The sequence below is a fragment of the Euleptes europaea genome, chromosome 2 (genome assembly GCF_029931775.1).
Source record: "Euleptes europaea isolate rEulEur1 chromosome 2, rEulEur1.hap1, whole genome shotgun sequence".
NCBI classification, from domain to species: domain Eukaryota; kingdom Metazoa; phylum Chordata; class Lepidosauria; order Squamata; family Sphaerodactylidae; genus Euleptes; species Euleptes europaea.
The window spans coordinates 6916707-6939326 of NC_079313.1; the positions used below are offsets into that span (position 1 = coordinate 6916707).

At 49.2% G+C, this 22620-nt stretch overlaps 1 protein-coding gene across 1 annotated transcript; it reads right to left on the bottom strand.

Annotated features, from left to right (window-relative positions):
- Positions 1 to 13152: 13152 nt before the first annotated feature.
- Positions 13153 to 22405, bottom strand: AMH (anti-Mullerian hormone). Its single transcript, XM_056867677.1, has 5 exons — positions 21829 to 22405; positions 19082 to 19260; positions 16390 to 16513; positions 15076 to 15250; positions 13153 to 14092 (listed from the first exon to the last, which is right to left on the bottom strand). The coding sequence occupies exons 1-5, from the start codon at positions 22403 to 22405 to the stop codon at positions 13153 to 13155; spliced, it is 1995 nt and encodes a 664-aa protein (XP_056723655.1).
- Between the last annotated feature and the right edge of the window lie 215 nt (positions 22406 to 22620).

Below are 22620 nucleotides of genomic sequence, written 5' to 3' on the forward strand. Positions count from 1 at the left end.
CACGACCTCTCTGTCTTTACCTCTGTCATTACTTTATAACAGATGTTAACTTTTGTCGAGGTGCTGATTTCTTCACCTCCTCCATTTGCCAACTTGGTGTCTTTCTTTGCTGCAGCCTTCCGCCACCTTGACTTCATGTGCCCTGCCACGTGATTTACATGCTGAGTTTTCTGAAATAGGCCGTTTCTATTAAAGAGAGGGCTGGAAAATCCCAGTAGACTCCCACTTAATGGGTACACAGTTAAATGACACCGGGTGGGGGGTGGGACGGGACTGGTCCGCAGACTTTAACCTTCTATCTGCTTTCCTGGGATTATTTGTTCAGGCTGTATTGATTTCTGGTTGCAAAAGAGGAATTTTAGACCCAGAATCTCTCCACATTATCATGTTTTGATGGTTAACCTCAACAATATCCATATAGCTGTGGTTTGTTCAGGTACTTTGTCCACATTTTCAAATTTGAGATAAAACAGGTCTCTGAAAACGTGGGCAAAATTATACCCAAAGACTTGGACAAAAACCGTAGAGACTTGTACAGCTATATGACAACGGAGGCTAGAGTGGTGTTGGCTTCAATGTAGAAACAAGACGGAACCCCTGAAATAGAACAATGGAGCGTGAGAATGGCCGAATACACGGTGATGGCAAAGCTCTCCCATCCGATAAAAAGAAGACCCATGGGAAAGTTTAAAAAAAAAAAGGAAGCTCTACTTTGACTAACAACAAGAGATGGACTGACTCAATAAAGGAAGCCACAGCCTTCAGTTTGCAAGATCTGAGCAAGGCTGTCAAAGATAGGACATTTTGGAGGACTTTCATTCATAGGGTCGCCATGGGTCGGAAGTGACTTGACGGCACTTCACACACACACACACACACACACACACACACACACACACACACTTTGACTATGCTCAACTGAATCTTTAATTGTTCATAGTAGAATATAGCAGAGTATACCAAATGGGAATATTAATCTTGACTGGAGTAGTATTAAAATGCAGGGTGGATTTAGAGGCAAGTTTTATAAACTGGAATTAACAACGTATAATTTGATTAATTCTGTAGGTTAAGTAATAGCTGAAATTTATAAGCAGGGACCTATTATATAGCACTGTAAAAATCAGTTAAGAATATCAGTTTTCGGTGATAGCAGCTATGTTATTTTATGAGAATAACCTTTGTCGTGCAGTTAAAATGTCGTAAATACTAGGCATCCTTTGGAAGGTTTAATACACTGTATGTATGGATAGTATGTATGTTATGCCTTTATCTTTAATAAAATATATATATATAAACATGGGCAAAACACGGGGAAAGGTGGGGGGGAGGTGACCTCTCACAGTTGGAAACAACATACATAATCAACACAAAGATCCAAAGTTGTCGGAGGGGTGACGCCAGGGAGTGAAACAGCCATGCTTAGAAGACCTTTGAGAATCAACCAGTTTTAAACATCTATATTTGTTTAAAGTTAACAGAAAGCTATTTGGAATTTAAAAAAAAACATTCTCAGATATTCGTGAGAAATGTGAATTGGGGTCTATTATCATAAGAGGAAGGAGCCTTTTTCAAAATGAAATGTACATTCTTCCTATTGTACTTTTTACGATTGAATTACAGATTCAGAGTTTTTTAAGTGTTTCTAGCGCCATGTGTGAATCCGCACCCAAGACTTTCTCGAGCCCCCACCTGCTCCCATTATTATTATTTCAGGGAATAGAGAAAGGAGGCAGAAACAAGCTTCACATCATTGACAAGGATCTGGACGAATTTGTGGACAGCATGACCGAAGTCACACCAGAGGTGCCGCTGGAGGCAGAGAAACCTCCGGGTCCCGAGCAAGCGCCCCAGAAGTTGCCTCGAGCCGAGCTGGTGGCGGAAAAGGTCCTGAGGGCCGAAAAGGTGATAGAGAGAGCGCCACGCGCAGAAGAACTGCCAGGAGCAGAAAAGGGGGCCGAGAAACTGCCACAGGCTCAAAAGGTGGCAGAAAAAGCGCCAAGGGCGGAGAGAATCCCAGAGAAGGTGCCAAGGACTGAAAAGGTGGTGGAGAAAACACCCCGGGCAGAGAAGCCAGCAGAGAAGCCACGCCCCACGGGCTCCCCAGGTATACTTTTCTCCATTGAATATCTCTCGGTGCATTCAGTGGTTGCCAGGTCCCCTCTCCCCTCTGGGGGGAGGTTATTCTGCTAATACTGGGAATGTGTGTGTGTGCACGCGCGCATGCACGCATGTGCGCACACATGCCGACACACACGCATCACTTTCGGTTTAGCACTGGAAGTGCCGCCTCGCAAGGGGCCTTATACCTCTTAGTTTGAGTGTTAAAGCAACCCTTTACCACTCAAACTAAGAGTTTGAGTGATATAAGGCCCTTGCGAGGCGGCACTTCCGGTTGTAAATTGGAAGTGACGTGCGCGCGGTATGTACGTGTGCGTGCACATTTGCCCGCCGACCCTCAGGTGGTCGGCGGGCAGAGGGGTAAATTGCCGGGGGTTTGCCCGCCACCAGTGGGCACCTGGCAACCCTATGGTGGCACCACGAGGATACCAAAAGGGCGTTGGGAGGTCCAAGGCAGAACACAACAGGAAAGACAAAGAAGGAGTTGGTTTTTATATGCCGACTTTCTCTACCACTTAAGGAAGAATCAAACCGGCTTACAATCGCCTTCCCTTCCCCTCCCCGCAACAGGCACCCTGTGAGGCAGGTGGGGCTGCAGCTGGGCAGATAGATCTGACCACCCCCAAGAAGGTATAAGTGGGGGTAGCGCTCAGCAGTGGGGGAGGGGGAAGGATTAGGGAGGCCAGTATTCATAATGAGAACCGTCCCTGGCCTCGGCCATAAGCCTTGCTGAATAACTCCGTCTTGCAGGCCCTGCGGGATTCCTGAAGATCCCGCAGGGCCCTGATCTCATTAGGGAGGCTATTCCACCACGCAGGGGCCCGGGCCGAAAAAGCTGTGGTTGAGGCCAGCCGGATACCCCTCGGGCTGGAGATCATCAGTAAGTTGGTATTACATGAATGCAGATTTCTCTGGGGAGCATACCAGGATATGAAATTGGCACACAGGCATTATTGAACGGGGATCGCGAACGCTGTTGGGAAGGCAGCTCATCGCCCTGCGGCCGCTCCCCCGTTTCAAGCCCCTTCCTCTCTTTTTCTCGTGGAAGCTCCGAAGACCGTCCCCGCGAAGAGAAAAGCCACCGCCAGCCCTGCAAAGGACACGCTCCCCTGGGAGGGGCTGACGTTGAACAAGTGCCTCCTCGTGGCCTCTCTTCTTGCCCTGCTCAGTGTGAGCTGCCAAGTGGTTCAAGGTAAGTGTGGCAGATCTTCTGGGGGAAGGTTCTTTCACACACACACATACACACACACCCTTCCAACCTGCCCCATTTTCAGGCACTTCTTTGCAGACGGAGAAACCCAAAGGAGGGTAAAAATAGCCCTTGACAAGCACAGTGTGAATCTCTTAAGGCGGCCAACCTCCAGGTGGTACCTGGAGATTTCCCAGAATTACTACCGATCTCCAGACAATAGAAGAACAACAACAAGAAGAAGAAGAGTTGGTTTTTATATGCCGACTTTCTCTACCACTTAAGGAAGAATCAAACCAGCTTACAATCATCTTCCCTTCCCCTCCCCACAACAGACACCCTGTGAGGTAGGTGGGGCTGAGAGAGCTCTAAGAGGAGCTGTGACTAGCCCAAGGTCACCCAGCTGGCCTCATGTAGAGAAGTGGGGAATCAAACCCAGTTCACCGAGATTAGCCTCCGCTGCTCATGTGGAGGAGTGGGGAATTGAACCCGGTTCTCCAGATCAGAGTCCACCGCTCCAAACCACCACTCTTAACCACTTAACCGCTTGGTTCCCCTGGAGAAAGTAGCAGCTTCCAAGGGTGGCCTGTATAGCGTTGCTAGACAGGGTCCACCAACCGACTGGGGGGGGCTTACAAGTGGTGGGGGCCCTTGCCGGCAACACAGTTACATCACTGGCGATGCACTGACGTCACTCCCTGTCCACCCAGAAGTGATGTCAGAGCGACGCCGGGGCGCTCTGGCATTTGGGCAAAACTCTATGTTTTAACAACAGAGTTGTACCCAAATGACAGTACGTCCTCGGCATATTCTGGCGGCATGCTGAAAATGGTTGAAATGGTTCAAGACTTTGGCTCCACCATCAACCAAAAGGGAGACTGCAGCCAACAAAACCAGAAGGAGGTTGAGACTGGGAAGGGCAGCCATGAAGGAGCTAGAAAAGATTTTGAAGTGTCAGGATGTGTCACTGGCCACCAAGACTAGATTAATTCATCCTATTACTATGTATGGGTGTGAAAGCTGGACAGTGAAGAAAGCTGATAGGAAGAAAATAGATTCCTTTGAAATGTGGTGTTGGAGGAGAGGGGTACGGATACCGTGGACTGCCAAAAGAACAAATCAGTGGGTTATAGATCAAATCAAGCCTGAACTGACCCTAGAAGCTAAAATGACTAAACTGAGGCTGTCATATTTTGGTCATGTCATGAGACGACAAGAGTCACTGGAAAAGACAGTCACACTAGGAAAAGTTGAGGGCAGCAGGAAAAGAGGGAGACCCAACAAGAGGTGGATTGACTCAATAAAGGAAGCCACAGCCTTCAAATTGCAAGATCTGAGCAAGGCTGTCAAAGATAGGACATTTTGGAGGACTTTCATTCATAGGGTCACCATGAGTCGGAAGCGACTTGACGGCACTTAACACACACACACACACACACACACACACATGCTGACACCATATCCGGGAGCGCTGTGAGTACATCAAGATGTGCTCCCCCCCACACACACACTGTTTGCTGCCATTCTTCCCCATCAGCCAGCTGAGCGGAGGTGAGAAGTGCCTGCTAGGGGCAGGGGACAGATAAGTCTGATGGCATTATCGCCTTCCCTCCCCCTCCGTTTCCCCGTGTTTTCAAATTCGAGATGAAACACGTCCCTGAAAACACGGGCAAAATGCGGGGAAACGCAGGGGGAGAGCGAGGTCAGAAACGGCAAGCATAATCAACGCAAAGACCCACAGTCGTCGGAGGGGTGACCACGAGGGAAACAGCCAAGGATAAAAGGCCACAGTTTGCCTGTCAAAGGGGCTGCCTTCGTACATTCCTCTTCCCTCCTTGGCTTGGAAGAGGGCCGTGGGTCATGCACTTGAGCCTGCGATTATTTGGCCCTTAGAAGAGTCCAGAACCCCAGTCCTGTCTTTGGCACTGGAGCTGACCCCAAACCCTGTTTTTCTAGACTTTCTAGACTTTGGTGAGGATGTTCCAGTGACAGAGCCCAGCGTGTTGACTCTGCCGGAAAGCGGTCCTCAGGAAGGCGCCCCCCCTGGAGAAGTGGTAAGCCAGATAGCCCGTCTGGGCAAAAAGGTGCTTTCCTCTGTGGCAAAATGCCTGTCGAGAAATCCATGGGACAGAAAAATCCACAGGTTGGGTGGAAAAATAATCAATTATATATAGAAATATATTTATTTTAAGGAGCTGATATCTATATTAAAAACATTTAAAGATATTATTCTGCTATAATACTGTTACATACTTTCGCAGGATTGCATCTATGTAGCGAAAGTCGGCTAATGGAAAGTTCCCGCCACTAAAGTCTATGGGTTTTTTTTTGCGAAGTTCCTTTGGGGGCATTTTTGGGGGTAGAGGTCCTAAATTTTCAGGGTAGCTTTCAGGGCCTCTCCTTGCACGAGCCCCAAAGTTTGGTGAAGATTGGGTCAGGGGGTCTGGTGTTATGGGCTCTGGAGGGGTCACCCCCCTCCTCCTTAGACAAACATTAGCCTATTAACGAACAGAGAACCTCTTACCTTCCAATGCTTGAGCCTGGAGGCGGGAGGGGGTGACCTCTTCCAGACCCCATAACTTCGGATGCCCCAACCCAATCTTCACCAAGCTTGGGGGTTCTTGCACGGAGAGGCCCTGCAAGCTACCCCGCAGGTTTGGGGTCTCTAACTCAACAAAATGCCCCCCGGGGCTGAATTTTTTTGGGAAACCTGAAAATAAACCGAATTCCCATATTTACTGGTATGGGAATTCAGCTTATTTCGGGTTTCCCAAAAAAACAGCCCCATTTTCTGTACTTTTTTCTAAACCTAGGTAGAGGTACAGAGGTGTTGTTTTGGATTGACTACCTGGAGGTTGGCAACCCTACTCATTGTACCCCCACTGAGGTCTTCCCATCCCCAATCCCCATCCTCCCTAGGCTCTACCCCCCAAAATCTCTGGGTATTTTCCAACCCAGAGCTGGCAACCCTAAAGGTTTGTGCTGAACATTGTTGTGTGCTCTCTTCTAGGAAGAGTTGTGGTTTTATGAGAGGTTGTTTAACTGGCCAGATGACTATGAGCCACCAGAGCCAGAGGAGGAGGAGGAACTGGAACCATTAGAAATAGAAGAAGACGAGGTGGAGGAAACGGAAATAGAAGAAGAGGAAGAGGAGGAGCCAACAGAGGAAGAAGAGAAGCTAGAGGAACCCGTGGCCAAGGCTGAACCACAAAAGAGCCGGGAGAAACTGAGGGGAGAGGTGAAAGCTGGCAAAAGAGAGAAGCCCTTCAAAGACAAGGCCCTCAAAGATCACAAAGTCCGTGAGGAGGAGGGAAGAGAGGAGAAGCGCCCGTTGGGCAAACGCCATCACCATCACCGGGAGGGCTCAGAGAAAGAGCCACGGCGGCATCAGCGGGAGGAAGGGAAGAGCCGTCCCCCGAAACACGAGACAGCCCACTTCAAGCAACACAAACGGCACCCGCAGGACGAGGGGAAGGGGCGCCACAAGGAGGCGCGGGAGAGGAGCGAGGGGGGCCGCCACCCCCGGCGCGAGCAGGACTCGAAGCACTACCCACACGAGTTCAAGGGCCGGAAGCCCTGGCAGGTGCAACGCCCCTTCTTCTCCCAGAAGGACGGTGCCCACAAGTTTGGCAAGCACAAGTTCCAGGAGGGGAAGAGACACGACTGAGCCCCCCGTACCTCCGACCCCGCTTCACCCTACAACTGCAACAGAGCTAAGAGCTACCTCCTCCCCCCTTTGCTCCCTCCTTAAAATCATGGGGCAGTGGGAGCGTGACCCCCGATTGCTGCAAAGTCTAACCTCGAGAACGCTTTGACCCAGTCTTTCACCCTCCTGTTGACCCACTCCTCGCACTTAGAACAGCAGCTCCCGGCATGCTCCTTCGGACTCCACTAGCTGGCTGACCGCTCCAGTCCCTGCCCTGTTTTGCGCCCTTTCTCACCGAGTGACCTCAGGCGAAGCCTTTTGCCACCACGCCATGCCTTGGATTCCCCAGCTGCGAAAACAGGGAACGGATTGTCCACCAGGAGGGCGAGTCCGTAGGGCAAGTCCATAGCCCCGAACATCCCTATCACCGAAGAAGCCGAACGGATTTGGCAGCTGCGTCCACGGCTCAGGGTTGGTTCGAGCATCTCAGGACAGTGCCGCTTCATGCCTTGTCCCTCGCGGACTCACCCTCCGCCTCCGTTGGAAAACAGCGGGTTTGGAGCGACAGGGAAAGCTCTTGTTGCGGTCCTTGATCCACGACGGTCAACACGCACAGGGGAGTCTCAACAGGTGAACTGGCCCTTTCGATAACTCAGCCCGAACAGGACGAGGGGATCGTTCGTTCTTTGGCAAAGCCTTCCGTCTTACAGGCCGCGTCACAAAATCTGGATTTTTTGGTTTTTAAATGGTGGCCTTTTTGCTCTCTCTCCTCTTTCACTGGAAGACTTAACTAGGCTGTTAATTTTTTTTTTTTTTTTGCACAAAGTAAAAACAAGTATTTTTGTCGACTTGCATGCTGTAGCCAGGGCAGAAATGAATTAACCCACCTTTAATTTCAATTCCCAAGCACGGCTGCTGCAACAGAGACATTGTGACAAACTCAGACAATCAGAATCTGTACTCAAGAATCCGAAGTTTTGCCCAAGGTGCCACAGCGGCCTTTTAGTCCCGTTTTGCTGTTTTCCTTTTGGTATTTTAGGTGGCAGATGCGGGTTCTGAAATGCCGGTTTGCAATGGTAAAAAATCGTGTATGAATCAAAGCTGTTTGGCGCATGAAAACGTGACAGAAATTAAAGTTGGAATTAAAGCTGGAGTTGGTACAAGAAATCAAAGTTGGAATCGAGGGTCTGATTTGCCCAGAAGCTCCATCTTTGTTAGAATTCTGGATTTCATGTATATCGATCTCCTTGAGAGTAATCCCCAAAATATACAACCCCCGCTTTTCCTCGGGTTCAAAAAGACAAGACATACCCCACAGCCTGGGTCCCCGCGACACCCACTGACAACTTTCCTGGCACCCACCAAGTGTTTTTAGAAAGTGGGTGGGGCCAGGTAAGGTCCTGCCCAGCAGGCCTTCTGATTGGTCATCAGAGGTCTGATTGGCTGTGCAGATGATTACCAAAAAAAAAAAAAAAACGAGTTTCAGGAACAGCTGCCACCACCCTGTTGGTTTTATTCTCTCTCACTCCTCTTTGCCAGAGTATTTTTAAAGGTTGCTCCTCTTGTCCCTTGGTCTTCCACCATGTTTCCATGGGTGGCTCCGCCTCCCATGGTGGCCATTTTGTGCTGGGCCCCGCCTCCCAGGGTGGCCATTTTGCTGCTGCCCGCACCGCCCTCCGTCAGAATCGCAAAGGGGACCATGAAAGGCCTGCGTTATTGCATTAATTTCCAATGGCAATAACACAGGAGGAGGTTGAGATTTCAAAGCAGTCTGTTCCTTAGGCCTGATATACATACTGGGTGGAAACTGCCCCAAATGCGCAGGACAACCCACACACCCGAACAAAGGATTGCAACAACATTTATACCCTCTGGTCAGGGGTGTTACAATATACGCAATATAGTGCGTAGATACACAAAGACCCAATGATGGACACCTTTGGATTAACATAGGCCGATCAGTGTGGGTTGAGGCGGGGATTTAGGTGGCTACATGAAGAACCGAAACTTGACATTATTTTCTGACATTTTTGGTGTATTAAATCACTTGGTCTGAGGCCTTGTTAAGGAGCTTGGTTGTACCAGGCCTGCAGGATGAGATCACTGACACCTGATAGCAATGGCTGCCAGCTTACACTAACTCATATTCACACACTAGTGAATATGAACCAAAGGGGCATTGCCTTTACATATGTGTGCAAAATATATGTGTGCCTGATGCTATGCCCTTATACTTGAGCATAGCACCTCATAAAGCTATGAGGGTACGTACATGTGAAAGAGTCTATGCTTTCCCATAAATGAAGTTTATAGGCACTTCAACCACAGGTTCAAAAAAGTTGGGGGGACCCTGCCCTACAGCTCTCCCACCCAAAAAATTAAACATTAATTTCAGACAGGGTAGCACTAGTTGTAGTAAGGTTACCCTGGGAAGGGAAAGGAGGGGAGGTCACCCTTTTCACCCCTGCGTGGTTGTGCCTATCAAAGCCACTGTTCTCCAGGGGAAAAGACAGGTGCCCTTCTTTTCTCCTTAAAATCATAGAGTTGGAAGGGACTACCAGGGCCATCTAGTCTGACCCCCTGCACAATGCAAGAAATTCACAACCACCTCCTCCCCCATACCCTCAGTGACCCCTACTTGATGCCCAGAAGATTGGGGGTGGGGGGAATCCCTCCAGGATTCCTGGCCAATCTGGCCTGGAGGAAAATTCCCTCCTGACCCCAAAGTGGCGATTGGCGTTACCCTGGGCATGTAAGAAAGGGCCACGAGAGCCAAAGCAAATCCTTCCTGCTTTCCCTCTCACGAACTGCCTTCTAAAAGTCATGGGAATATGCAGAGGAAAGTGTCTTGGAATTTCTTTTATGCATGGTTGGTCACCCTAAAGGTCAAACCTGGAAACAACCACACCCAAACCAAAGATTCCTTAAACAGAAAACAAAATTTATTTAATATAAACAGAAAACAAAATTTATTTAATATGTCCGGGTCCAAGAACAGAAGGTTGAAGGACCCCCCTACTGGAATTTCCACAAAACATATAGGCCATTTATGCTTGGTAATTAGCAGTGCATTCCAGGCTGAAATGCCCCGCATATTTGAGTTTTTCACGCTGAACCGTCATTTAGGAAGTGACCGTGAAGCCGGCACATACCTGCTTCGCATTTCTTAAGAGCCCCTTTAACTCAACCTTTTGTGTTTGCTCCGCCCCCGCCTCGAAGAATCCCCTCAAGGAACCATGCAAAATCACAGCCGTGCATTAGCTATGCAAACAGCGATTGCTAATGGCTATGGAAACGAAGGAACGAAGGAGCCGGCGAGTGGGGTGTGTGTGGAATTTCTCCTTTTGCATCGGGACCGTGAACAGGCATTTTAAAGGTCGCATTTAAAAAAAGAGCTTTGAGCGAGCATCAAAATTGACCCTGCATAAATGGCCATAGAGGCACTGGTAAAGAGACTTTGTTACAGACTTCCACATACATTTTAGGTGAGCTAGAATATGATTGGTTTACTACTGGTGGCTTGTTAGGCCTGTGCTGTTGCTATGAGGTGTACGTGACCTGCCCGGCTCCGCTAATGGCTTTACAGCCATTTCCGGACGTAACTTTAACCGTCGTTTTTAAAAAACTCAGCAAAGAAACAGGTTTTGCCTGTTTGGACTCTTAATTCAGTTTCACAAAAATGTTTTAAAGTCCCTCCTCTCGGTTCCTCCACCGTGAAGTGGAGTGGAAGGGAGGAAACATCCCTCCAGAGCCACGCAAGAGAAAAACAAGATGTAAAAAATAAAATAAAAGTAAAATAAGATGCGCTCTGTTTTCTGGGTGAAAAACACAGGGTGGGAAGAGTCAGTCATATAGTAATCCCTTACCTAGGAGAGTGAGATACAGAAGTGGCATGAAGGTTTAGTTTAGTGCATGTGAAGCTGCCTTATACCGAATCAGACCCTTGGTCCATCAAGGTCGGTATTGTCTACTCAGACCGGCAGCGGCTCTCCAGAGTCTCAGGCGGAAGTCTTTCACATCACCTACTCGCCTGGTCCCTTTAACTGGAGATGCCGGGGATTAAACCTGGGACCTTTTGCATGCCAAGCAGATGCTCTGCCACTGGGCCACAGCCCCTCTCCACTGCTCTCCAGGGTCTCAGGCAGGGGTCTTTCCCATCACCTACTTGCCTAGTCCCTTTAACTGGAGATGCCGGGGATTGAACCTGGGGCCTTCTGCATACCAAGCAGATGCTCTACCCCTCAGCCACAACCCCTCCCCGAAAAAGTAAAGAGAGACCACAAAGCAACCCAAACTCAGATTTCTGCCGAAGGACCTCTCCTCCTGCCGCGGCGGCGTAAATCTGTTTGCAAATGTTCATTAAACGAGAATTTCGGAAGCTCTTCGGAAGGTTCCTTTTCGTTTCGTTTCTCTGCTTTGAATCTGCAGGGCGCTGGAAAAGCAAGGCACGTGAAATCGTCGTCAGGAAGAGAATCGCCTTTCTAAAAATCTCCATTTTTTCAAAACATCCAGGGCCTAGGCGTTAATGGTTAGGGTAACCCTAAGATACACTTGGAAGGATGTAGACAACACCTAAAGAAGTCTCAGAACCCAGAAACATGGTTCAGATTTGGGGGGGCATTCCTTAAACGTCACAGGGCCAGTCGTCCCCCACCCCCTATCATTCGTGACGGTTCCTTTAACCATTTTTCAGGCCAATGTGGGAGAACAAAATCTTGGCCTCTGTATAGGGTTGCCAATCTCCAGGTACTAGCTGGAGGTCTCCTGCTATTACAACTCATCTCCAGCCGATAGAGATCAGTTCCCCTGGAGAAAATGGCCGCTTTGGCAATTGGACTCTATGGCACTGAAGTCCCTCCCCTCCCCAATCCCACCCTCCTCAGGCTCCTCCCCAATAGGGTTGCCAACTTCCAGATACTAGCTGGAGATCTCCTGCTATTACAACTGATCTCCAACTGATAGAGATCAGTTCACCTGGAGAAAATGGCCGCTTTGGCAATTGGACTCTATGGCATTGAAGTCCCTCCCCAAACCCCACCCTCCTCAGGCTCTGCCCCAAAAACCTCCCACCGGTGGCGAAGAGGGACTTGGCAATCCTACCTCGGTAGCACTATTCAGGGATGGAGACAGGGTTGCCAACTCTGGGTTGGGAAATACCTGGAGATTTTGGGGGTGGAGCCTGAGGAGGGCGGGGTTTGGGGAGGGGAGGAACCTCAACGTGGTCTAATGCTATAAAATCCACCTTCCAAAGCGGCCATTTTCTCCAGGGGAACTGATCTCTGTCGCCTGGAGATCAGATGTAATGCCAGGAGATCTCCAGCCACCACCTGGAGGATGGCAACCCCAGATGGGGATCAGTAGGTGAGGCTTGCGTTCCGTTAAAGATCCCATTCTAACTTTACCCTTTCAGCACCATGAAGGGGGCCAACTCTGGTTTGGGATATTCCTGAAGATCTTGGGGGGTGGGGTGCCGCTTGCAAAGGTCAGGATTTGAAGAAAGTAAAGACCTCAGAGAGGTACGGTGCCATAGAGTCCACCCTCCAAAGCAGCCATTTCTTACAGATCTCCGTAGTCTGGAGATCAGAAGAAGAGCTGGTTTTTCTATGCCGACTTTCTCTACCACTTAAGGGAGAATCAAACCAGCTTACAATCACCTTACCTTCCCCTCCCCACAACAAACACCCTGTGAGGGAGGTGGGGCTGAGGAGAGCTCTAAGAGAGCTGCGACTAGCCCGAGGTCACTCAGCTGGCTTCACGTGGAGGTGTGGGGAAACCAACCCGGTTCACCAGATTAGCCTCCGCCGCTCATGTGGAGGAGTGGGGGAATCAAACCCGGTTCTCCGGATCAGAGTCCACCGCTCCAAACCACCGCTCTTAACCGCTGCACCACGCTGGCTCTCTGTAATTCCAGATCTCCAGGCCCGACCTGGGGGTTGGCAACCCTCGCACCTTGGGTATTTCAGTATCCCTCCCCACAATCGAGCAATACAGCAAAAAAGAAAATACAAAACCAAAATCAGGCAGATTTGTTCATCGGGCATAAATTTGCACAGGTAGCAGAATTTAGTTTTCTTTTAGAGCAGAATACACAGCCCCTGTGCGGGGCACGGGGGCAGGAGACACAGCCGATACCCGCAGCCCTGAGCCAGGGACGCTTCCCTAGAAAGCTAGGGAGGGCTAGACAGGGTCCCTTTTTTTACCGACAGCCACATGCCTCGGCCACCATGTCGGGGTACCTCTTAACTTTCAGCCCTTTGTCGTTGGTAAAGGTTACAATGACGCTTTGGGAGTATTGCACAGGGACGCAGCAAGGGGCGCGCTGCAGTTGCCGGCCCTGCTCGTGCATGCGCAGCAGAAAGAGCGTGTGGGTGTAGTAGTCGGGGGTACGGGTGGACAGCGGACTCCGGCAAGGCCCCACGCAGTTGTTGGCGTGGTACCACTCGGGGAAGATGATGTAGTCCGTGGAGACCAGGTCGATCCTGAGCTCCCGCAGCCTGCAGTAGTTTTCCTGCGGCTGGGCGCTGCGATTGGCCCGGGACGCCTTCTTCGACTCCCGCCAATGACCCCGCACGGCCTGCAGGGCCTTCAGCAGCAAGAGGCTGTGGAGTTTTCTCAGGCGGCTTGCTCCCTCCTGCTGGTCCGTCGCCCTGGAGTCGCCACCGGCCATCCCTGGGTAATAGCAGGAGGTGAGGAGGTTGCGGAAGAGGCCGGCGTTGGCTTGGAAGGACGGGACGCCCTGCAGTTCCTGGACGACGGCGCTCAGCTTCTCCAGCAGTTGCCGTAGCAACCTGCCCTCCAGGTACCGCTGGCCCAGGTCTTGCTCCATCAAGGCCCGGCTGTCCTCGGGGAACAGCACCATCAGGTGGTCCTCGGACTGGACCAGCCACTCCAGGGCGACCTCCTCCGACAGGTTGAGGGACCAGTGCGGGAGGGCCTCCACCATGTCGAAGTCCAGCTGGAGCCGTGGCCTGGCGGTGGGAGGTGGCTTCCCAAAGGGCCATAGCACCTGATTGACAAACCGGGAGAGGGCCTCTAAGAACTGCCCGGTGCTGAGGGGAGGTGCGGGTGCCGAGATATTCCCGTGGCCGGCCGTGGCGTTGGCAGGGGGTGGTTCAGCGATGCCAAAGGCTGGTGAGCTGCTGTGGAGGCAGAAAAGCAAGATCACGACAGGGTCACGTCTGTGATTGGTGCCTTGTGTAATTTATTTTATTTATTTGTTTGTTCGATTTTTTTTAACCCGCCCTTTCCCGACCAAGGTCGGGTTCAGGGCAGGCTTACATCCAAACACAGTTTCCAATAATATTCCAGTTAAAACACAAAACCAATAAATAAATACATATACATATATAGTTTCCAATAATATTCCAGTTAAAATACAAAACCAATAAATAAATACATATAAATATATTGTGTTGTTATGGGATGTTCTTGCTCGGCTCTCTGTGCGGAAGATCGGGTCCCAAATTCAAAGGCCTTTTATGCATGGCTGTTTCCCTCACGGTCACCCCTCCGACAACTTCGGGTCGTTGTTTGGATTATGCATGCCGTTTCCGACCGTCAGAGGTCACCTTGCTCTCCCCCTGCGTTTCCCCACATATTGCCAGCGTTTTCAAATTCGAGAGAAAACAGGTCTCTCAAAACACGGGCAAAACACGGGGAGGTGCCGGGGGCGAGCGAGGCAACCTCCGACAGTCGGAAACAGCACGCATAATCCAGACAAAGACCCGAAGTCGCCAAAGCGGTGACCGCGAGGGAAACAGCCAAGCATAAAAGGCCAAAGTATCCCCTTTAAGGGAAGCCCCAACTGCTTCCAAACCCAAAAACGGAGCACGGATGGAAGACGGAAGAAGTGAGAACCGTGAAATGCCGGAGGTCCTTGTGACAAGCCGGCCACAAGACATTCAGGATGGCTACAGCCTCCCTGACGCTTGTTACAGATCACGGATAGGGTTGCCAGCTCTGGGTTGGGTGAAATGATGGGTTGGGTGAAATGATCATTTCTCCAGGGGAAATGATCACTGTCGGCTGGAGATCAGTTGTAATAGCAGGAGATCTCCAGCTGGAGTACCTGGAGGCTGGCAACCCTAGCTGTATCAGACAGACAGAGAGCGCAACTCACCTGGGCTTTAGATATGGGGCTGTGTCCAGCACACCTTTGGCGGCCAGGAAGGAAGCAGCTGCCCCGTCAGGCCTCTGTTTGGCCACCAGAAGCACAGACGGGGTCATGCGGGTGAAGCATTTTTCATCAAAGCCGAAAAGTAAATCTTGTGCCTCTTGAGGGGAAAGGGCCACATCTAGAGAGGCAGAGAAAGAAAACCTTAACGGAGGAACAGCCAAGAAAGGTGGTCTTCCCCTATATCACCAGACCCCTTGGGAAGGTTTATTGAAATAATAATCGATCTGTCACCCCCGCTAAAATAAAACCCGAGCCAATTAACTGGACTAAATCTGCATATGTCTGCGTAGGAGAGAAAAGCAATACTTCTAAAGAAAAGCGGACGCTTCCTTTGATTTGAGTTGCTACACGGCTATTGTTTATTGCAACGATAATCCACTATATTTTAAATGCCAGAATATTAACTGACTGATTTTCCATTAACAATTGGAATTAAAGTTTGTTACTAGAGGATTAACTAGTTGAAGAGACCCGTTATTAATTAATTGTTAGCTTCTGTCGAGGTACTCATTTCTTCACCTCCTCCATTCGCCAACTTGGTATCTTTCTTTGCTGTTATATAATTACTAGTTATTCTCTTGTCCTTTGAAAACTATGTGAAAGTTTGGCCACCCTTTATACAACATTGGAATCAGCTCCATTCGATTTCTGCCACTAAGGTCGAGATATTAAAATGTCTATAGAATAAAGGTCAATAAATACACTATTAAACCCTGGTCCTTCTTTTGTAATTTATTAATTCTAGGAACTGAAGTTTTATAAATGGAAAGTCTTTCTCTCTTTTGTATATTGGAAACTTCTTTTTTTCCCATGTAACTTTTCTATATACACATTTTAAAAAGTTTTAATCCATTCATCAGACGGTTACTTGGTTAAAGGTTCCATCTATCATTACAGAAATTAATAAAAATAATAAATAGTAATAATGAAGAATAACAAACGCATAGTAACAGCTAAAAGAAACAGGAGGTCAAACTGGGGTCCGAGTTCAAATCCCCACTCAGCCACGAAGCTCACTGGGGGACCGTGAAACAGTTACTCTCGGCCCAACCTACCTCACAGGGCTGTTGTGAGGATAAAAGAAAGGACAAGAGAAGTAACTGTGGTATCATGAGCTCCTTTAAGGGAAGGTGGGATAAAATTTAACTGATAGATATCCTTTTTTCCTGCTCTATGGCAAGCAGAAATTCAGTACTGCACAAAGTTAGAGGCGCATAGGCGGTGGGGTCATTGGGGGATCTCCCCTCCAGAGCATACCCTTGTTGCTATGACGCTTGACGGCCAAGGAAACTTGAAAGCTCAGCTGGCCAGGGATACTTCTGCCTGACATCAGTGAGCCCTTGAGGATGAGGAACCGTGTTACCCTGGAGAGGCAGATAAGCTGGAGGGAGGGTGGGAAAAAGAGAAGATATATATATTTTTTAAAATCAAAACTTAGGCAGAAGCACTTTCACCCTCCCATCTGTTCCTGTGCCTTTAAAAGCAGCGCAATATGCAGGGATTCAACAGGTGAAGTCCTTCGCTTCTTCATCTACCTGATGGATTTCTTCACGGCAGCTTGATGTTAAAGGCACAGGAATGACCACAAGTAAGAGAATGATCAGGTCAGTTCAGATAGTTTATTTGCGGCCCTTGGCCAGATAAAACAAGATACACGGACTAAAATGGTCTTACCGACAAAGGTTTACAGTCCGAGTCTTAAGTCACTTAAAAAGATTAAAATAATAAAATAAATAACATCCGAGTTACATCTGCCATTTGGACTAAGAGACTACTCTGTGGCAACGAATTGTCATTGCAGCCGTACAAAATTTTGCTACCTGAGAGGTGATTGAGGGATAGGTAAGAGAATGGGTTGGGTTGCATCCAGACTAAATTTTCCGATGGCAGAATGAATCTAGTCAACCCTGGCCCACTGATCGCCACAAACTGATGCTCCTGGGGAATAAGGGGACCCTAAGGGGATCTCCTGGAATTACAACTGATCCCCAGACTGCAGAGATCAGATCCTTTGGAGAAAAGGCTGCCTTGGAGGGTGGAGTCTATGGCATTATAGAAGAAGGAGAAGGAGCAGAGTTGGCTTTTATACCCTGCTTTTCTCTACCTTTAAGGAGTCTGTCTCCTTAAAGACCAAGTGGCTTACAATTGCTTTTCCTTCCCCTCCTCACGACACCTTGTAAGGTTGGTGGGTAGGATTGCCAAACTCCAGGTACTAGCTAGAGATCTCCTGCTATTACAACTGATCTCCAGCCAATAGAGATCTGTTCCCCTGGAGAAAAGGGCCGCTTTGGCCATTGGACTCTATGGCATTGAAGTCCCTCCCCAAACCCCGCCCTCCTCAGACTCCGCCCCAAAAACCTCCCGCTGGTGCCAAAGAGGGACCTGGCAACCAAGCTGTGGTAGGGTTGCCAACCTCCAGGTAGGAGAAGGTTGCCAACTTCACATTGTGAATAGCTTTGTATATAATTGTATTCTTGTGATAGTCTTTATGTACAGCACTGTTGTTTGATGTCTTGCACCTTTTTTGAATATATGTTTTGGATATAATTGCCTGCACTGTTTTCTTCCTGCCAACTTCCAGGTACTAGCTGGAGATCACCTGCTATTACAACTGATCTCCAGCCAATAGAGATCTGTTCCCCTGGAGAAAAGGGCCGCTTTGGCAATTGGACTCTATGGCATTGAAGTCCCTCCCCTCCCCAAACCCCGCACTCCCCAGGTCCCACCCCAAAATAGCCAGGAATTTCCCAACCAGAGGTGGCAACCCTATATGAATTTAAATACCTTCCACAATAATAATTAAAAATAGATCATTTATAATAACAAAGTAGATTAAAACTATAAATTATATTAATGAGAGGAGTCTGTAGTGGGAAGGAGGAATGGGTAGAAATTGCTACTTTAGTCTGGCTCCAAACCTCTGGACTTAATTTTCTGGAAGAAGACAATGTGGGACACGAATCCTAGAAGCCTCAAAATGATGAGGAAGTTGGGTTGCCACCTCTAGGTTAGGAACCTCCTAGAGATTTGGGGGTGGGGTTTGGGAAAAGGAGGGATCCCAAAGGGGTCTTATGCTATAAAGTCCATCCTCCAAAGGTGCCATTTCCTCCAGGGCAACCGATCTCTGTAGTCTGGAGATCAGTTGTAATTCTGGGAGATCTCCAGCCCCTGCCCTATGGGGAGGTACAAACGTCCTCTCTGGATGAGCCCAAACCTAGTTCCGAGATGCTAGAGCAACTAGACGGAACTGCCCTATGAGGAGCGGTTAAAATGCTTAGGGCTGTTTACCTTGGGAAAAGGTCTATAAAAGTATGCATGGTATGGAGAGAGAGGACAGAGAGCTTTTCTCCCTCTCTCATAAGACCAGAATGCAGGGTCATCTACTGAAGCTGGAGGGGAAGAGATTCAAAACAGATAAAAGAAAGTCTTTCTCACGCACAATGCATAGTTAAATAGTGGAACTCCCTGCCTCAGGATGCAATGATGGCTGCCAACTTGGAAGGCTTTAAGAGGGGAGTGGACATGTTCATGGAGAAGAGGGCTATTCATGGTTACTAGTCAAAATGGACACTAGTCATGATGCATACCTATTATCTTAAAGGATCAGGGGAGCATTCCTATTATGTTAGGTGCTGTGGAACACAGGCAGGATGATGCTGCGGTTGTCTTGTTTGGGGGCTTCCTAGAGGCACCTGGTTGGCCGCTGTGTGAACAGACTGCTGGACTTAATGGACTTTGGTCTGATCCAGCAGCGCTTTTCTTATGTTCTTATGTGCTTCTGAGAACCTTAAAAGCCAGGCCATGAAGTTGATGGGCATGCCCCACTTGCTTGCCGTCTGCATGTAGTATTCAGAGGTAGACTTCCTCTGTACATGGAAGGTCCCATTGACCTGTCACGGCAAAGAGCCGTTGATTTCACCAACTCCTTCCAGATGTTTTTCAAGCTTACCTGCTTTTGATGGAGGCCTTCCCCTCCCACGAGAAACTTCTCCCTGGGGCTAGCGGTTGCCCCTTCCTTTCTCCCGTGGTAAAAGACAAGAAAGGCAAGCTGCAGCGGGCCGACGGGAGGTTCCAGGCCCTCCGGAAAACTCAACTGAAACCTTAGCATTGTTTCAGCCTTCCACTGAACTGGGAAAAAACCGGGAATAAAAGGGACGGCGTGTTGAGTCTGAACCTTCATGCTAGGACTACGTACCATCGCAAAGGGACAAACGGTATAATTTATGATAGAATACCTTAAACACGTCGTCATTAACAAATCACTAATGATAACGAACGAATTTAGATATCTTCAGCAATAATAATTAAAATTTTAAAACAATGTATATTAGATACTACAAGCATACAGGGCAAATCACACATATTTGCCTCAGACGTTATTGTTCCAAATAAGCCTCCAAAGGAGTTCAGAGCATTGGGGAAGATGAATATAGCAATATGGGAAAGATGTGAAATGTTGATGTGTCAATATGATTATAACACAGGGATAATGATGTGACTCTACCTCACAGGGTTGTTGTAAACATAAGATTTCATGCGAGAAGCACTTTGGATACTTTGGTGCGGTCTATAAAGGCCCGTCTTCATTCTGACATTTATTTAGTTAAGCAGAATCACGATCCAGGAGAGAATTTTTGGCACACTAATTCATAGAAATCTCTACAGCGTATATATCCGTGCTGCTGGCCTTCTGTAGCCCAGCAGGCAGACATCTGGTAGGTAAAGCTTTCCTCCTCCATCCCAGATAACGCCCAGATGATCTTTACCTGTTCAATTTCAGCGCCTTATACGCACAAAGAGCTGAGCATTGTCAAGCTCTTGTTCTGAATTCAGATCTTCCTTTCCCAATCAACGCAAGCCCTTTGCTACTTTTTAAAGCTGCCCTTCCTCTTCTAAACTTTCCCTACTTTATTCCCCCTTCCACACCACACCACACACACAACCACACTACCAAGTAGGGTTGCCAGCCTCCAGGTGGTGGCTGGAGATCTCCTGCTATTACAACTGTTTGCAAAGGGGAGGGAAAGGAATAAATTATGGGCTCTCCCCTCCACGCTGCAAGCACAAAGCCTCCGTACTCCATATTAGGCAGAAAAGAACTGCCAGAAACTGTTGAATTCCTCCTGGGAGGCACTTGCTCAAGGTACAAGGCCTGGATCTAGGAAACCCACCAGACTTTGGAGTAAAAGCATACCCCAGACCTACCTGGAGATTTGGGGGGTAGAGCCTGAGGAGGGTGGGGTTTGGGGAGGGAAGGGATTTCAATGGCGTATAATGCCACAGAGTTCACCTGGAGATCAGCTGTAATAGCAGGAGTTCTCCAGCCACCACCTGGAGGCTGGCAACCGTACCTATCCATGACGTTTTTAATCCCACCTCTTCCTCCAATAGAGATGCCAGCCTCTAGGTGGGGCCTGGAGATCTCCTGGAATCACAACTGACCTCCAGACATAAGAGAGAAGGTTCCCCTGGAGAAAGTGGCTGGTTTGGAGGGTGGACTCTATGGCATTATACCCCCCTGAGGTACCTCCTCCTCCCTCCCACTCCACCCCCAAAATCTCCAGGAATTTCCCAACCCACAGTTGGCAACCCTTTCCTCCAAGGAGATCAGGGCAGTGCGCACTGTTCTCCCCTCCCTATTTTGTTCCCTCAACAATCCTGCAGGGTAGGCTAGACATAGAGAAATTGACTGGCTTGAGGAGGAGGAGGAGGAGAAGAGTTGGTGTTTGTATGCCAACTTTCTCTACCACTTAAGGAAGAATCAAACCGGCTTACTACAATCACCTTCCCTTCCCCTCCTCACAACAGACACCCTGTGAGGTCGGTGGGGCTGCAAGAGCTCTAAGAGAGCTGTGACTAGCCCAAGGTCACCCAGATGACTTCATGTGTAGGAGTGGGGGAACCAACCCGGTTCACCAGATTAGCCTCTACCGCTCATGTGGAGGAGTGGGGAATCAAACCCGGTTCTCCAGATTAGAGTCCACCGCTCCAAACCCACCACTCTTAACCACTAGTCTTCATCACACCGGCTCTCATTTTAAATCCCACTTCTTCCTCCCGTAGGGATCAGTGCCCATCCCTGCCGGGTCCTAATCTGGCCCGGGAACCTCCTCCTTACATGGGAACTTCTCTCGAGACGAAGGCTGGGTCTACACACGCAAGAGAATAAGGGGTCGATGAGGATGATTTATTCCATCGCTTCAAGGCTCCGCCACCTCATTCCCTCATGTGCATGAGCCAGGCCTAAGCTCCTGCCAAGAGGTCCTGCGCGTCCGATAAGCCCGGCTTTGCGCGTTGTAGCATTTTGGCTTCTTTTGTCCCAGCTACAAGCAAGCCTGGGAAATGTGAGGGAGCAGAGGTTTATCTCGTTGTTTCTGGTGAACTTGGTCTCATCTGTTCCCGGTTGAAACAGAAAGAGATTATGTAGGAAAGCTCATGAGAAAGGAGGGGGGGGAAGCAAGAGGAGAAAACTGCATGGGGGTTTGGAGAAAGAGGGGGAGAAAGACCAGAATGGGAGAAGGAAGGGGGGGAAAAGAACGGAAAAGGAAAATTCACAGTAGCAGCATTCATAATTCAATATAGGATTCTGCCTGGCTTACTCAGCTCAGTGCTATCCGGTATAGAAAACGTTGCTACACGTCCTGCAATGTGTGTTTTTAAAGAAGTGCCTTCCTCTCTATAGATCTCGGCACCTACCTTCCTCCAGATGTAGGAGGAGAAAGCGGTTGTCCCCTGGGTCCGACAGATAGCTGCCAACCCGCTGGAGAGACGAAAGGAGGGAGTGGGGGACGTCAGGAGGGCACAGTCCGAACTCTTCCAGGTCTCCATTGCTCCAGGTGGATCTGCTCAGCGCCTTCAGGAAGCTGCTCTCGTGGCTGGTGAGGAGACCCACCACCTCTAGGTGGTTAGGCGCCCGGTCCCCCGACCTGTCCAGTTTCACCCTACACACCGGTTCCTCCGGGTTGCCGTTGGACCAAGCCTGGAAGTTCAATCTGGGCCACAAGCTCCGGGACTTCTCCTCTTCTTCAGCCAAGCGTTGATGAAGACTTGGCCCTTGGAGGTCAATTTCTGGATCATTTGCAGTGAACTTCAGCCTCGATCTTAAATCCGAGGCTCTGGCAAACCCCACAGTTTCCTGGGTTTCAGATTCTCTTAAGGCTGAAACCTCAGGTTTCCCCTGCCAGGTTTCTTCACTTGCCGAGATGCCGTTCCCGGGCACAGAGATGGACGCAAGTAACATTCCCAGAAGAACACCTTCACGTGTGACCTGCATGGTCTAATTCCCTGGACAGCAGATCCTCCAAAACTCTGCTGAGAAGCTGAGAACCGGGTGATGGCATCCTTTGGAAGGGGTGGAAAAAATATGCCAGGCGGGGGCTGGCCTCCCCTTTCATTCGCGTGTCCTTGAATCCGACAATACAAAACGTACCTCCCTTGAGGAATTCGAAAGCACAACATGAAACGAAGGAGGGAGGGAGGGGGGACGGC

Excerpts from the sequence above, each read along its gene's own strand:
- AMH (XM_056867677.1), bottom strand. The coding sequence starts at position 22,405 with ATGCAGGTCACACGTGAAGGTGTTCTTCTGGGAATGTTACTTGCGTCC. Across the intron at positions 19,261-21,828 it reads CCTCCTACATCTGGAGGAAG|TTCAGTGGAAGGCTGAAACA; the intron begins GTAGGTGCCGAG and ends GTTTTTTCCCAG. Across the intron at positions 15,251-16,389 it reads CAAGCGTCATAGCAACAAGG|ATGTGGCCCTTTCCCCTCAA; the intron begins GTATGCTCTGGA and ends CTGCCTCTCTAG.